The sequence below is a fragment of the Lissotriton vulgaris genome, chromosome 3_1, assembly GCF_964263255.1.
Source record: "Lissotriton vulgaris chromosome 3_1, aLisVul1.2, whole genome shotgun sequence".
NCBI lineage: Eukaryota > Metazoa > Chordata > Amphibia > Caudata > Salamandridae > Lissotriton > Lissotriton vulgaris.
Window position 1 is genome coordinate 1,924,001,320 of NC_141689.1, and position 15,986 is coordinate 1,924,017,305.

Here is a 15,986-nt window from a genome sequence, read left to right on the forward strand (position 1 = left end):
CTCGGAAAAAAGTATGAGTCCCAATCTCAAAGAAAAATCAACAATAAAGAATTGGCTGGTCAAAACCACGGCACAAGTCCATGCAACCTGCAATCAAACAATGCTAACATCAAATTTAACCCCTAACGAGATTAACAAAAATAGTCCAGCAAACTTTAATCAGAGCACGTCGGGATCCCGAATAAATCTACAGAAAAGCGCACAAAAGATAGAGTGGTCCAAATCATTCTCCATCTTTGAAGAATCAGAACTGCGGAGAATGCTTGAGGAAAACACACACAAGGAGGCCGACCCAATGCAACTGAGTCTCGAAAATTTGAGTAAATCGGAAAAACTCGAAAACACTGATAAAAGGAAAGATAATGGAGAAAAAAGGAAGCCAAGGAAGCAAACTTCCTCACCAATAATCCTAACATCAAGCCCAATTAGACAACCGGCCGATAAGAGCCATGTCTCCGATATAGTAAAGAACATAACAAAAGAAGATCAGCATATAACGATTTCTTCCTCAGAAAGTCCAACCAGATCAACTGGGGCACAGCCACTACAAACAAAAGAAAAACATATACTCTGGGGGGACGTGCTCCTAAAAAGCTTACAACAATCAATCACTGCGCTGAATTTCCAATCGAACAAACTTGATGTGCAGGTAGATCTGATGAATCTAATGGCATCACATATATCGGGAATAAATCTAAAATTGGAAAAAATTTCATTATACCTTATAAAAGAAAAGGAAGAAGAAAAACAAAGGAAAGGGAAACTAATAGAACAAAACTGTGTCTGCAAGGAAATAATAGATAAATTGGTTTCATTACCAGGCATTTTGAAAGAAATATTAGCGGCAACCCGTGAGAAAACAAACAAAAGTGATAACCCCAATACAGAGGCCAGCAAAACTGAAAAAAACGAAACAAATAGAACTATTCACAACATAGAAGTAGTAAAAACTTCAAATGACTTAGATGACAATAAACCACTAAAGCGACGTACGGAAGAAAACAAAACATTGGGTTAATCGGGCATGTCAGAACCCCTGACCAAAAGACAGCGGAAACGGGCAAGGAAGGCAAGAAAAAATGCTATAAAAAATAAACAGGCAAAACAATTCTTTGCCATTTTTGAACAAAAGACAAAAGAGGCCTCAATTAATCAAATCACAGATACCAGTATCAACGAAGAAGGAAACAAAGGAAGCATTAAAGAAATTACATTAGACAAAGTAGGAGACCAAACACAATCCCCAGACCAGATCAAAATAATGCCAAGTGAACAGAGAAAACCGGAATATGAGGAAAAATCAAGCATAAACAAAGTTAACGACAAAAGCGACATACTAAAGTCAAATCAAAGAGAGGCCATAGAACAACAAAAAACACATGAAAATAAGTCACAAAGGGAACGTGAAACTTTGACCCGTAAAGGTTTAAATTGGCTGGTGGGAGGAAACCTTCCTTCAATTAAGGAAAGAATGGTAAAAGATCAAAGCCATAAAACGGAGGCAGACCTAGCGAAGGAACCAAATATGGGTCTGATAATTACAGCAGGAAATAAAGGAAGAATTTGCAGAGACCTTCATGAACCTGAGCCAAATAAAAAGACAACACAAAATGTAAGCAATACACAAATAAATCAAGGTGAAAAGCCCTCCATAAAAGAAGCATCTATGGCAGACCACATTCGAGTAGACCAGATAACTACGGTCCACCAATTTGACAACATACCTCACATTCATCTTGACCCAGCAGAGTTTTCCAAACACGATACCCCGAAACAGCAAGCATGGTAACAGAATGTAAACTACTATTTAAACCGGAATTTCAAACAAAAGGGAATTCAGATACGCTGAACAGGGGAAACATCCTGCGACTAATCGAAGAGATACCAAAATTAAGGGGAATCACAACAAGTGACCTGAAGGCTGTAGAATTCATTCAAGGACACAAAAATATGAACTCAGAAATAAGCAGTACCACCTGGGCATCTAAAGAAATAGCAGAACTTATTTACTCAACCAGGTCACACTTCTCAGAATGGGGAATAACTGTAGAACGTCACACCGCAACAAAATATCCGTTCCCCCTATTAAAAAGCAAGATTTCTCAACTGAACAATATAAAAGAAACATCACAAACAATCTTGAGGGGAGCAAGAAGTAATTCAATCTCCGCACAAGACCTGAGTAGCACTAAAATAAATCAGCAATATCAGGGCTCGAAGGAAAACAAAGACTGGTCTTGGTTGGCACAGGCATTAAACACCCATCGATCCTGATGCAGCCAAAGTGGCGGAAAGAACACAAAAACAAAATACCAATCAATTTGCAAAATCAGAAACAAAAATAAAGATTTGCTCATGGAATGTACATGGTTTTAAAGAAATGTCACAAGACCAAGAGACAATAGAATACCTAAGCAAATTTGAAATAATACTACTCCAAGAAACTTGGAACATAACCCCGAGGCAAATATTGGGATACGAGGAACATCACACAATGGCAGAAAAACTAGCAAAATACGGACATCCAAGGGGCGGCCTGTCCATTTTCATCACAAACAACTTAGACTGGGAAACTGAACTGATAGAATCAGGGGAGAACTGGATACAAGTGATCAAAGTAGAGTCTAAAGTAAGCAAAAAAAACCCCGGATAGAAGTTATTAATAATAAATCTATATATCCACCCAGACAAGGCCACAAAAGGGAAAAAAGCCCAAACAGTAGTAAATTTGATAAAAACTCTAAACAGAACTTATCAAGGCCATGAGATATTTGTCTCGGGCGATTTCAATTGTAACCTAATAAAAACCAACCGAACCAAGGACAACGTCCAGAAAATTTGGAGTGATCTGGAACCTCTAGGCTTATCAATCCTAAATGGTAATACGGAAGGAGACATACCCGCCAAGACCACTTTCACCAGTGGCAAAAGGAACTCTACAATTGACTTCACCTTAATAAGTAAGGAATTAAGAAAAAACATAGACCGCTTCGGGATTCACAGCCGACCAGAGAGTGATCACTCCCCACAAGAGACAATAATGAGGAAAAAGATTGAGGAGAAAACACAATTAGAATATCTGACTGTAACACCGGAAATATATAAGCTGAATAAAATTAAAAGAAAGGGCCCAGTAAAAAAGGAGATAATGAACGCAGTTTTGGAACACGAAAAATTGACAAAGGCCATCGAAAATCAATCACCCATAACTAAATGGGAAAATTTACATAAATTCGTGCTGGGAAAATTTGCGATAAACACATCAGCAACTCTTGGTCCTAATGCAAACACAGAGCCTTGGTATAACACTAAACTAAGATATATGAAAAGGGAAATTGCGAAAAAACAAAGAAAAAAGGCAGCAGAAAACAAGGCAGGAAAAAAAGCAGACAACAACGATTTACAAAAAATGAGGAAAGAATATAAAGAGGAGTGCAGAAAAGCTAAAAAATCCCACACAGAGGAAATCTGGGAAGAGCTGTTAAGGACCAGTAAATTGCCACATAGCGGAGAATTCTGGAATACAATAAACAAACTTTCAAAAGGAGCTGGTGGTCAATTGAACATAGGAATAAGTGAAACAACATGGGCCGCTTATATTGATAACCTGTATAACATCCAGAGTTTCCCAACAAAAAGAGAAATAATCAAAAATTCAAAAAACGGCATAGAACAAAAAGAATTAGGCCTTGGACAAAGAAATATTGATGGACAGGACAATATCGACAAAGATGAACAAATGCCGCTGACAACAATCAAACAGCTAACTGGCCTAATAAAGAAAATAAAAGCGGAAGGAGCAGCTGGGCCGAACGGAATTCCAAACGCCTTATTCAAATATGACACCGACTTCTGGGCAACATACCTAACACCTTTATTTAATTACATTCACAAAGAAAAAAAGATCCCACCGTCCTGGCAAGGAAACATCTTCCATCCAATATACAAAGGTGGATGTAGAATGGAACCAGGGAACTACAGATTAATAGCTCTAATCGACGTGGAGGCAAAGCTCTTTTCATCTTGTATTCTGTCCCTTCTACGACAATGGACAAAGGACAACAAAATAATACCCATATTCCAAACCGGTTTCAGAGAAGGCATGGGCTGTTTAACCAATCTGTCCGCTCTGTCACTATTAATCGAAGGCGCAGTGAAAAGGAAGACCGGATTAATAGCCTGCTATATAGACTTGAAATCCGCTTTCGACCGAGTGCCCAGAAGTCGCCTATGGAAAAAACTGGAACAGTTGGGTCTTCCGAAAGGATTATTGGAAACAATAATGGCACAATACAGCGGAACATGGGCAAAAGTAAAATTGGGAGATGGAAGAAGAATATCGGCAGAACAAAAAATAACCAACGGCCTTAAACAGGGCTGCGTGCTCTCCCCAACCCTTTTTAACATATACTTGGCCGATTTGAAAGATCAACTTAAGAACGTGAATGGACACCCGCCCAAATTGGCCAATGAAAGCATTCAATTCCTCCAATATGCGGACGACATTGTAATCCTAAATCAAACACCAATAGGCCTACAAAGATCAATATTGGAATTAACAGATTATTTTGAGAGAGAAGGCCTTGAACTAAACATCAAAAAAACAAAAGTGGTGAGATTGGCGGGCGCCAGTAAAAGTTATTTTAAGTGGTTCACTAATGGCAGACACATAGAGGAAGTAAAATCGTATAAATATCTAGGGGTCACAATAAGCAAAAACATGTCACTGTCAACTCAAAAAAGAATAATCACGGCAAAAGCACAATCACTGAGCTTTGCGTACAAAGTTCTCCAAAAGAAATTGCAATGCCCTTCATATGACCACCTACTAAAAGTAATGGCAGCTCAAGTTCTACCCACTCTCTCATACGGACTGGAAATATGGCACGGAAAAGAATCAGACATTTGAAATACACTACAGACAAAAATATATAAATCTGTGTTTCTCCTACACAAAGGAACGGCCCCGGCACAAATCAGGCTGGAATTTGGTTTGCAAAATCAAATATACCAAAGGAAAGCAGCACTAGTTAAGTGGTGCTGGAAACTGAGAATGGCAGAGACAGGATCCTTAAATAATTTATGTTGGCGAGAAATCAAAAAACAATACAACCAACAGGAACCTAATTCATGGGGCTACGACCTGCGAGCATCATTGGAAACCCTCAAAATGGCAGAGATCTGGAAGAACCCTCCAGAAGAAGCCGCCTTTAAAAAGATCTGCAAGCTAAACACAAAAGCCCTCTCTTTGGTTGAAGATAAAAAGACCCTGGCCAAACGACGACACGCATGGACTATCCTAAATTCGTACAAATGTTTAAAACCACAACTGTACCTCACGGCGCACTTTAGGCTATCTTTAAAAAGAAAATACATGGCCTTCAGAATGGGTGACCCCTCCTCCAAAGACTTGATCCCATCTTGATGGCCGCATATCAGGGACAAAGATGCAGACTATGTGATTATCACAGTGAGACAAGCCATCTCCTGTGTACATGTGTTCCCTTAAAAGAAAAGAGAAAAATTTTATTGAAACCAATTTTTAACATGCTACAGATTCGCACTTGCAGGCAAGCTGTGATTAGCTGGTTGGGAGGAGGTTCAAACATTTTAGCATGCCGTGGGGTAAAATTTATGAATCTTGTAGAGTCTGAGATTCAAAAAGCAGAAACAGACCATAGATAAGGCCTGAGACAAAGTGGTTAAATCAACGAACAATAAGACACATTTTATTTAAATGAACTTTTAACTTGTTACTATTTTTATGGAAGTCTTTTTTGTATATGTATGCTTTATGGTTATGATTAACCAAATAAAGTAAATGTTTGACTGACTGACTGACTAAAGTGTTTATTGTCACATTGACTGCAGTTTTTTTATTGTGTTATTGTCATCTACTGTTGCTTTTATTATATTTTTAAAACATTGAAAACCTTTTTTAGGAAACTAAATGTATGTGCTATCAAAACTCCTGTTTAGAAAAACTAGCCCATCTAAAACAATCCTCCCAAACCCCTGATGATATCTTTCTCCCTCCAGCTGAGTGCGAGCAGAGGATACACAGTCCGAACGGGATCATCTCAAGTCCAAACTGGCCGGACAAGTACCCAAGCCGCAAGGAATGCACGTGGGAAATCACTGCCACGCCCGGACACAGAGTAAAGCTGGTAAGTACTTTGAGATAGTTGGTGGTGCAAGAAAAGGTCCAATCACCTTCCCATTAAGACGGGTGTGGCCTGAATTTAATCTGCGCTGGGAATATACTCTATCAGTTGAGTTACTGACTGCTTTGCTGCCCTTGTCAAAGAGCTGGCTTTAAGTGTGCCTTGAAACAAATGATAGCTAGCGTCTTATTACAGTGCCGCAAACTTCAATCTGCGTCATTGGCATTGGACTTTATTTGTTAAGGCCTGCACAGTGTACATAAATGAAGAAACCTGCTCTTTGCACAGTCAGGCGAATTTTGAAAAAAAACCAACAAATGTTATTAGATTTCCATTGCACATGATGGACCGGAGCCCACCGTATACATTGTAAAAATATAGCGGATCAAGAGTACCAATTATATCGTACAGCCATTTAGCCTGCGAACCTGCAGGCCGAACAACTAGAACGTAACACAGGCTACCACATAATTTTCTGACTGCAGAATGTCTAAGTGTATATGTACTGATGACAGGGCTACACATTTTGGGCATCATAGTAATCATGTAGATGTATCGGACACATTTTATGGAGTGTCTGTTTGCGGCGGGGGGTGGGTAAGTCTATGCCCTGATATGCCGTCCAGCTGGACCAGATTTTCCTGTGTTTCTGCGGGCAGACCCATGCCTGAAATACCGCCCCTGTGTACTATCGAGCAGGAAAAGCTTAGGGTCCATTGGGTGATCCCATGATAAGATCTGTCCCAGGCAGGGCGACATTTTAGGCCAAAATACCGTGTGAAAGAAGGTTCGCTCTGCATCCCCACATCTGAGGCACGTAGGGGAATGGATGACACCCATCTTCCACAAGCGGGTGAAGTATTTACGGTAGAGGTATTTGAATTTGGTGAGATGGTAGCGCGTGGAAACTGCAGCGCTGCGGGACCTGGCGAGGGCCTCTGTCCAGTCATCATCTATCATGTCTGACAGGTCCTCCTCCCAGGCCCCTCTTGTTTTATGTAATGTGGTACCAGTCAAGTGAGTTTTGAAATACTAAAACGTCCCCTTCTTTGCCTAGGAGTTAATGCACCTCTTTTTATAAAATATCTCAGGGAAAGGTAAGGTAAGATTGGAAAACATGAACAAATAGGAGAAAGAATACCTGACTTAAATGGAATACACTACGAACAGAAAAGCTGGTGGCAGCAGACTTTTGAACTATAGTTTACAAACTGCCATTTTTAAAAGAATGGCTAAATTACCAAAATGTGTCATGGGCAACCTCAATGCAATTCAAAATTAACACAATCAGAAAGGAGGCAAACTAGCTCATTAAGGTAAAATGATACTATTGAAAATGCTAATCTAGAAAAAACATGTACGGTCTGATTATGAGTCACCCAGTAAATTTTAATGCCTACACACACATCTGTTTTCTCAGGGATCACGGTTATTACAGAGAGTGATAAAGTCAGTATCCCTTGTTACATTTTCGAGGTCAAATCTGCTGGAATGTAAAGAGTGAAAAGGACCCAGAAAATACTGGGACATGCATATTTCTACACGTTGTGCCTGATTTTTAGAGCAAAACTCTGGATAGGCTATATTTATCACTCTCTAAAAATTCCAAACACCTCGGTGTCGGATTTTATCAGATGCGATAATTATCACATACTCAATTTATTTATTTATATTAACCCCTTCGACGCTTGTGACGGAACCATTCTGTCATCAGTCACGGTTGAGCTGTGCTGATGACTGAATGGTTCCGTCACGACCACACCCAGTTATGGAATGTCCAGCACCGGGGGTAAATCGGGGCAGCACGCAAGGTGTTAAAGACAGAACATTTTGTGAGAGAATGACCACCAGGTTTTAAGCATCTTTTGGGAAGCGAGCAGATTAATTTGGCTTTTAATAATCAGTTGTGTATGAATCCAAACTTAGCATTTTCACAGACATATTTTACATTTCATATTTTCGTATTTTCACATCCTTATTTTAAATTTCTTATAATGGTGTCATTTTAATATTTGAATAAATCTACACATACAACGGATGGAGAATACCTACAACTTTGCAGGTTTGTGTGCATTCACACATTTCTTTCTTATTTAGCATTTCTTTAACCATCATTAACAGTAGTCATGTTTTCTTTTTTACTTTTTTGCTTTTTAATGTAAATTAGGCACTCACACATTTACTTGTTTCCATAAAGGATTATAATACCACAGACTTTTGAATGACTAATTTAGGCTCCTCAGATTCAAGTGAAGATAAACTACCTTTCCTATAGACTCAAATGCTAGCATAGAGGGATACATCTGTAATAGCCTGAGGAGGGGTAGGACATAAGAATGGGGGGCGCAGAAGTGGGAGGACACTGAAATGTATTTAAGAGGAAGCCTGAGCAGGAAGTGGGACTTATAATATAATGCATCCTGCCTTAGGGCTGTAAGGCCTACTGTAGGGGTACCTTAGAAATATTACATGCAGTGTTATGGGACATGGCACACAGGTTGTGTGGTGCCATGTCGTGTTTTCACTTTTTAGAGCACCTTGTCACGCAGTCTGCAGTGGCAGTCTGCATAAGTTTGATGCCGCTTTCCCCAGAGTTTCACAATATATGCTTCAGCTCTTAGGGACCCTCTTTAGTACCTAAGCGCTAGGTACCAGGAATGCAACCTACTAGAGACTTAACAGAGGTGCTAAGGGCCTGGTAAATTGGGAATCAATTGACTAGAGAACGGTGGTGAAACGAAATTTGAGGGGGACCCCCAGCAAAGTGCCTTGTGTAGCCCCTTCCGGATTTACTTGGACACTTACAGGCCAGGGTACTGCTCTGAAGGGGCCCCCTGGAGTTCGGGCCACCACCCGCACTGCAGGGGATGCGGGGGCCTTTGTTACGCCACTGCTAGTGAACTTGTTTTGGGGAAAGAACACTGGCACTGGGTCCCTGGTTAGCAGGAACCTTGTGCATTTCAATCAAAGTTGCATCAAATACCAGCTTCTCACATACACAGATAATGAATGAATGAATGACTACGCACTTATATAGTGCATGGCTACCCGGAGGCATCCCAGCGCATTAGATAACCGAGTCATTGCCTCACGGTTCAGGAAAACAGAAAGGTCTTTAACATCTTCCTGAACCTGAGATGGTTCACTTCAAGTCTGATGGTGTCAGGGAGCAGAGTCCAGAACTTTGCAGCCTGGAGGGAGAAACGTCTGCCACCCATGCGGGTTCTCATAATCCTAGGAATCGTCAGTAGATTCTTGTTACTGGACCTTAAAGTCCGAGAGGTCTGATAAGGACGGAACATGGGTTGGATTAAGGCGGGCCCGGCTTCCGACATCGCTTTGTGCACGATTGTCATGGCCTTAAACCAGATCCTCTGCTGTACTGGCAGCCAGTGTAGTTGGCGTAATAAGAAAGAAAGAGTAAGAATAGTAAAAAGCTATAAGAGAGGAGGGCATCTATTTCTTTCCTACGCATGCCACTAAATTACTTTAAACACTCCTGGTGGTCAAGCAGAAAGTAGTAAGACACTGGGGCAGAGGAAATGTTGTGACCCATAATAACTGGCTCAACGAACTAACTTGTTGAAGAGAACAATTGGTGGCCCATGCACTCATTCCTCCTTAACACCAGTGTGGATTTAGAAAACTGATATATATGTATATATATAGAATTGTGTGTACAAAATGTGTACTGATTGATTTGCCATGCACTGCTAACTGTTATTGCCTTGAATGTTCATAATGAGCGTCTACTGTCTGGAACAATGTCACAGGCACTCGATTGATTTTTGTGTTGGGTGCAAAATGTAAGGTGTCTGTATGCCGACATTCTGAACAACTACACCTGCTTTATAAGTCCTCTCATTGCTATTTTGTAATGTATTGTCGAAAAATCAATTACAAAAGAAAATTCCTAGGTTGTGGAAGAAATTAGTTTTTTGTTTTTCTTTCTGAAAAACAAAAAGATTTGGTGCACAGCCACTGGCTTCTGCAAAGGCCCACAGATCAAAGCAAGGCCGGTGGTGACCTCTTAATTGGCATGTCGCTCTCTAGCTGGGGTGGTGAAGCAGACCACCTCTGCCAACCTGACATAAACCAAGGTATTTGTTAACCTAAGTTCACCTTGAATTAAGAAATACTTTGGGAATTTGGTCATTTGAAAAGCCCAAGAAAGCCACAAATATATTCAAAACGTATTCTACTTTAACAAACTTTCAACTTTATTTCAAATGATGTCTGTTAGGCTCTGTACGCCAACGATTATTTGAAACTTGAGCACTGTTAACATGTTTGCAAGACGAACCTCTTTGTCCATACCTTCCCTGGTTTAGCGCCTTCTTTTAATCTCATGTTCTGTCCTAAGATTGGAGAAGGTTGGAGCAGCTCTCAAAACTCCTTTGTATCGGTTACATATAGGATAGTGTGGGACTATGAGCTCATTAGTTTTGCAGCCAACTGCAACTCGACTGAAGCGTGATAAAGTGGATGCATGGACTCGCATCCTTGCAGTGGGGGCTTCTAAAATCACAAGTGCTTCCATTGCACCGCAAGTCTGTTGCACTAGAACAAAGACAGGGATGTTTAAGTACATGAGCCGACCACTTACTGACTGAATCCTTTTGGTCTGTGGAAGCCCACTGGAAAACCTCGATGTTGCACCTGAGATACAGTGCTCTTCACAGAGAGGCATCTGTTCCTATGTCTGTCAGTCTTGGACAGTTTTCTGACAGGCTACAAGATACCATCTGTTTCTAGGACTTGCGCACAATAATCTATGATGCATGAAGTCAAGTTCTTGCAACCCTAATGAGCGCATTAATTGGGTGCTTCAGGACTGAATCATGCTAGTAATTATCTCTTCTGATTGATTGATTCAGAGGCAGTCAGTCAAAGCGCAGTTGATTAAGGCAGTGAGCTTGATTACTTCTGCTCTCTAGCGTTTCTATTTTTAGTCCTAATTAGCAATAACAAATTAACAGCTTTAATCTGGTATACCCTATCTGACGTTGCCTCCTAAACCCTGACACTTTCTCAGCAGAAGAGGCCATGAATGGATGAATTATTTCTCAGTGCCGTCACGCCATTTCTCACCACCTTCCTAACCCTCACATGCCAGAATTCATATTTGTATACGTTTGGCCCAGCTCGAGTTTTTATTCCCACGAACTCAGTCTGACATCATCGTGAGCTGTTTAGTTTATTTCACGTTCTGGGCTTCGAGGATGTCAGCATTTTTCTCACCCTTTCCAGTCTGCTTTTATTAACTTTCGTCTCTCTGTGCTGCACAGTAGCGTCCACCAAAAGCTGTGATCCTCTAGCGTTTTATAAAGAGTGGATCTGTCCTTCGGTAAAGTAACCCCTGAAGTAGTAGTGTGTGTTACTACTGAATTTGCATTTGCCTAAGAAGTTACATTCAGTGTGACATTATGGCATTTAAACGTTAAAATCAAACAACTGTCATTATACAGGTCTTTAGGAAGATGGCTCTTTATTTGATATATCAATAATCTGATTTACTGTGTAAGAGTCCAGGGGTTCCCTTATAAGTGGACAGGTGCTTGCTTTAGCAATCTCAAGGAGCTCTGTTAGGGGCAGTGTGGTCGAGCAGCCTTATGCTTAACCGAGAGGAGTTCAATACATCTGCAAATACACACCATGATCAATAAATGACATACACAACTCAAGAAATAGATCCACACCAACTTATAAAAATAGGAAGTATTTTTATATATGTTTAGGCATCAGAGAATTTTTTTTCAGGTAAGTATGTTTTTAAATGTGAATTATTTTCAGTTCAAAAATTGGACACAGCGCAATTTTTGAGTTTTGCAATGTTATCCTATGGAAGAAAAAACAAGTTCTGCAAATAGGTATAGTAAAGCGACTTAAAGGACCAATCTCCAGGAGTTAAGGTGAGTGATGGACAAAGTCCAAGGCAGCAACAACATTCAACCACCAGCGACATGGGTGCGGCTGGGTGCAGGGTGCAAAACAGCATCAGCATCCCAATGTTATTCAACAGAGAAAGGTGTCTGCGAAAAGAGGCTGTAGGCTCTGGCTAGGAGGTCAGTCGGTCTGAACCAACAGAGGAGGGTGGCAGCCTCATGATACTAAGGAACGTAGGAACATCTTTGGTCCTCTTCTCCACGGCCCAGGGACAACAAGTGCAGAGGTGTCTTTCGGCGTCTGTTTTTTTCTTGCCAGAGCACTTGCGGTAGAGGCCTGCGTGCAGAGGTTGCAGGTGATGTCGAAAGGTCCACAAGTGTTGACACCACAGTGGATTCGGACTCTGGAGGGCTAAGGGACCTTGATGACACTGTTGGCCCACTTCAACTCGGGCTTGGAGCAACGGGTGCAGTGGTAGCTTCAGGTGTGGTGTTTTGGAGGTTCCGGAGGCCTCAGAGTCCTTTCTTTTGGAGTTGCTGCCAGATACAGGGAACAGTTTCCCTGTCCCATTGAAGGTCTTCGTTCTTTATCAAAGGCAGGCAGTCCTCCCAAGTTTCTGGATTCAACAGCTGCCTGATGAGCCGACTTTGGTGCAGTTTTCAATGAGGGATGCAGACAGGCTGGCGTGTCTAGTACCAGGTCAGCTGCATCTTCTCTCCTCTCTGCTTTTGTGACTCTCTTGTTCCTCTTTCTTCCTAGGTCATCATAATCTGCTTCTCTGGTGCCAGGGATCCCTCTAAATACTGAATTTAGGGGTGTTAGGGTAGTGTAGTGTAGTAGCTAATGGGCTACTGGCCCATGCCTTCTATATGACCACTTCCTATGGGAAGTGGGCATAACTCTGTTCCAGAATTCCTAAGTATGCCTCCCAAAGATGCTTACTTCTTAAAAATCATGTCCAACTCAGTGTGGCTCACCTTAGGGGTGGTACTAGCCTGGAGGTGGCACGCCTACCTGACTAGCTATTTTTCCCACTTGTCCAGGTTCCAAGGGGGTCATGGACAAAGGGGGCGGCTTCCTCTCCTATGAGGGGAGCCCGCCTCTCATTCCAAAGGCAGCAGCTCTTTGAAACTTGCTAACCTGGGAAGCTAATCAGCAGGTCATTCTGTGGGAGGGGTTGTTACAATCTGTTCCTGGACAGGCTTTTGTTCTGGGCCTCTTGAGAGCACTGGCACTCACCCTAGGAGGTCAGAACAGTATCTTGGATGGCAGGCTGGCAGAAACTATTCTGGTAGTACACCTGAGGCTGGTAGGTTAGGGGTGCTCTCTGGGAGCATGTATGAGTAAATCCATCACTGGAATCGGTGTGGTTTTATTAATACGAGATGTTTGATACCAAACATCCCTTTTTTTAGTGAACCCATTATGCAGCTGGGGAACTTGTTTTCACCAGTGTCCAGAACAAGTTTTAAAAATGGCTTCCCTGTCCATTAGCACTGGTAGTAATAGGACTGACCTGCACAGGGGCATATCTGATCATGCAGAAATGCCCTGACATGTAATATTCAGCACCCTGACTGTCAGGCCTGCTGTAGGGATGACTTACAAATATCACATGCCGTGTTAAGGGACATGGCACGCAGGGATGTGTGACATGTTGTGTTTCCACATTTGTCTGTACCCAGGTGGCACCGTTTGTGCTGCTGCCCTCAGGCCCCTCTTTAGTGCAGGGGTACTATTTACTAGGGACTTACAGAGGGTGCTAAAGTTTTTGACAATTTTAGAAAACAATTGAACATTTTTAGGGAAGGAACACTGATACTGGGACCTGGTTAGCAGGAACCCAGAACACTTCAGTCAAAGTTGCATCAAATACCAGGCAAAAACAGAGAGAGGAGAGGTACTGCAATAAGAACCAAGCTCCCTACAAGGCCATTTATAAACTAAACACATGTAGATATCATGCTTCTTGCACTTTAGAGGTCGTATTATGCTAAGTGCCCCAGGGCACAAAGGGCGTTTGCTCCTGCTTTGCGCTCCCACGTGGCACTTTCGTATTACAGAAGGGGCCGCAGACGCTTGTGCAGCCCCTTTTGTAATACCGATAGCGCTATCATTATATTACGGTGCATTATCCTTCATTGCGCTGGGTGCATCTTTTAAAAGGTACGCCCAGCGCAATGAAGGAAAATGTGTTGCATGTAAAAGGAGCCCCCTGGTAGCTATTTTACGCTTTTAAAAAACATTAGTAAAAGTTATCCATTTGTAGATACAATCCCTGGGCGCAGTGATGCGTGTTTGTGTCATTTCACGTGTGTTGTCTTTGATTGTAAATGGTCTCCAAATGTAATCATATGAAACGGGCACGACAGCAGTCTCCTCATTTGTACATTTTTGCCTGGTTTTGGTATAAGATAAGACGTTCCTTGCACATTTCATATATAAATGCTTTTAAATGAGAAATATTAGCTGCCGATGCCTTGTGTGGTACGCAGATGGTCTGCACTGACCTGGTAGCACGTGCTTATTTATGTCTTTGTCCCGCTTTAGGTCTTTAATGAGTTCGAGATCGAGCAGCACCAGGAGTGTGCTTACGACCACCTGGAGGTGTTTGACGGGGAAACCGAGAAGTCGCCGATCCTTGGGCGTCTCTGCGGCAACAAGATCCCGGACCCGCTGGTGACGAGCGCCAACAAAATGTTCATGCGCTTCATTTCTGACGCCTCGGTGCAAAGGAAGGGCTTTCAAGCCACCCACTCTACAGGTCAGCCTCCTCCCCTCCGGCCCACGTTCACACCGGCTGATAAGTTGTTGGAGCGGGGCTTTCCTTCTCTTCCAACACGCGGGCCTGGCAGATAAAGCACCTTTCACTGTAAACACCGCAAAACAATGCAAGAAAATTGAACCCGTGGCTGCAGGAAAGTCTCAGACATGTTTTCCTTTCCATTTATTTTCTTTAGATTACGTTTTTTTTGTTCTGTTTTCTTAAATCAGATTTAGCTGACACATTTTGTTTTGGGGATGTTTTCTTAAGAAGACCCTGATGTCAAGTATTCGCCTCGGCGTACCGAGCAGCAAGCAGTGCGTTGCCCGCGTCCACGGGGATTTCAGTGGATGGTAGACACACGCTAGCGTTGTAAAGATGGGGGGGGAGGCGGGGGGGGGGGGGGGGGGGGCTGGGGGCTTGGGGCACACAATAACTCATTGCAGTTTCCGATTCACGATTATTGCATTGAAAAGTTTCTGTAACTGAACAGATTTGTTGATATGTGAGGACAGATAGAGAGACAGCTGCAGGCTAGATAAGTGTTTGGAAATGCACAGAACACAGTGATAAAGTTACAAACCTTCATAATATAAATGTAATGACGAGTCCCACAGGGTGAGGGGTGGTGGGTACTAAGAGGAGGCAACCGGAAAGAGCGCGCAGTGAGAGGTATTCATTCAAACAGGGGATCATTCATCAGTGGTGGATTTTTTAAACCCCTCTTGAATGATAGGAGAACGCTTATAGCCTGCAGGTGAGCATGGAGGGAGCTTTCATTGAATGTACCCTTGTGGGCTCATGAGATGCAAGTTTGTCTGAGGGAAAAATAAGGTTTATGACTAGCAGAGTTGCAGACTGTTGCCTGGAAAGTATCCAGCTAGAGTCTATGGGGCAGATGTATCAAGATTCCAATTTGCGAATTCTAAATATCGATTTTTTTGCGAATCGCTATTTAGAATTCGCAACATGGAATGTATGTACAAAATCGCTATTTTTTAGCGATTCCTTAATATTCTTTATTTGCGAATTCGCATTTTGTGAATTCGCAAATAAGGAATCATTTCCAATGCATTCCTATTGGCTAGGAGGCCCATAGGTATGATTGTGAAGTAATTCTCAAATTGCGAATTCGCAATTTGCTAATCGCAATTTGAGAATTATTTCAAGGG

At 42.0% G+C, this 15,986-nt stretch overlaps 1 protein-coding gene across 1 annotated transcript in view; it reads left to right on the top strand.

Moving 5' to 3' along the window:
- Positions 1-15,986, top strand: part of TLL1 (tolloid like 1) — a 390,413-nt gene that overhangs the window by 365,518 nt on the left and 8,909 nt on the right. The window contains exons 18-19 of the mRNA XM_086962398.1: positions 6,040-6,167; positions 14,601-14,814. Of these exons, the coding sequence (XP_086818524.1) occupies positions 6,040-6,167; positions 14,601-14,814 (342 nt within the window). The remainder of the gene's footprint in view (positions 1-6,039; positions 6,168-14,600; positions 14,815-15,986) is intronic.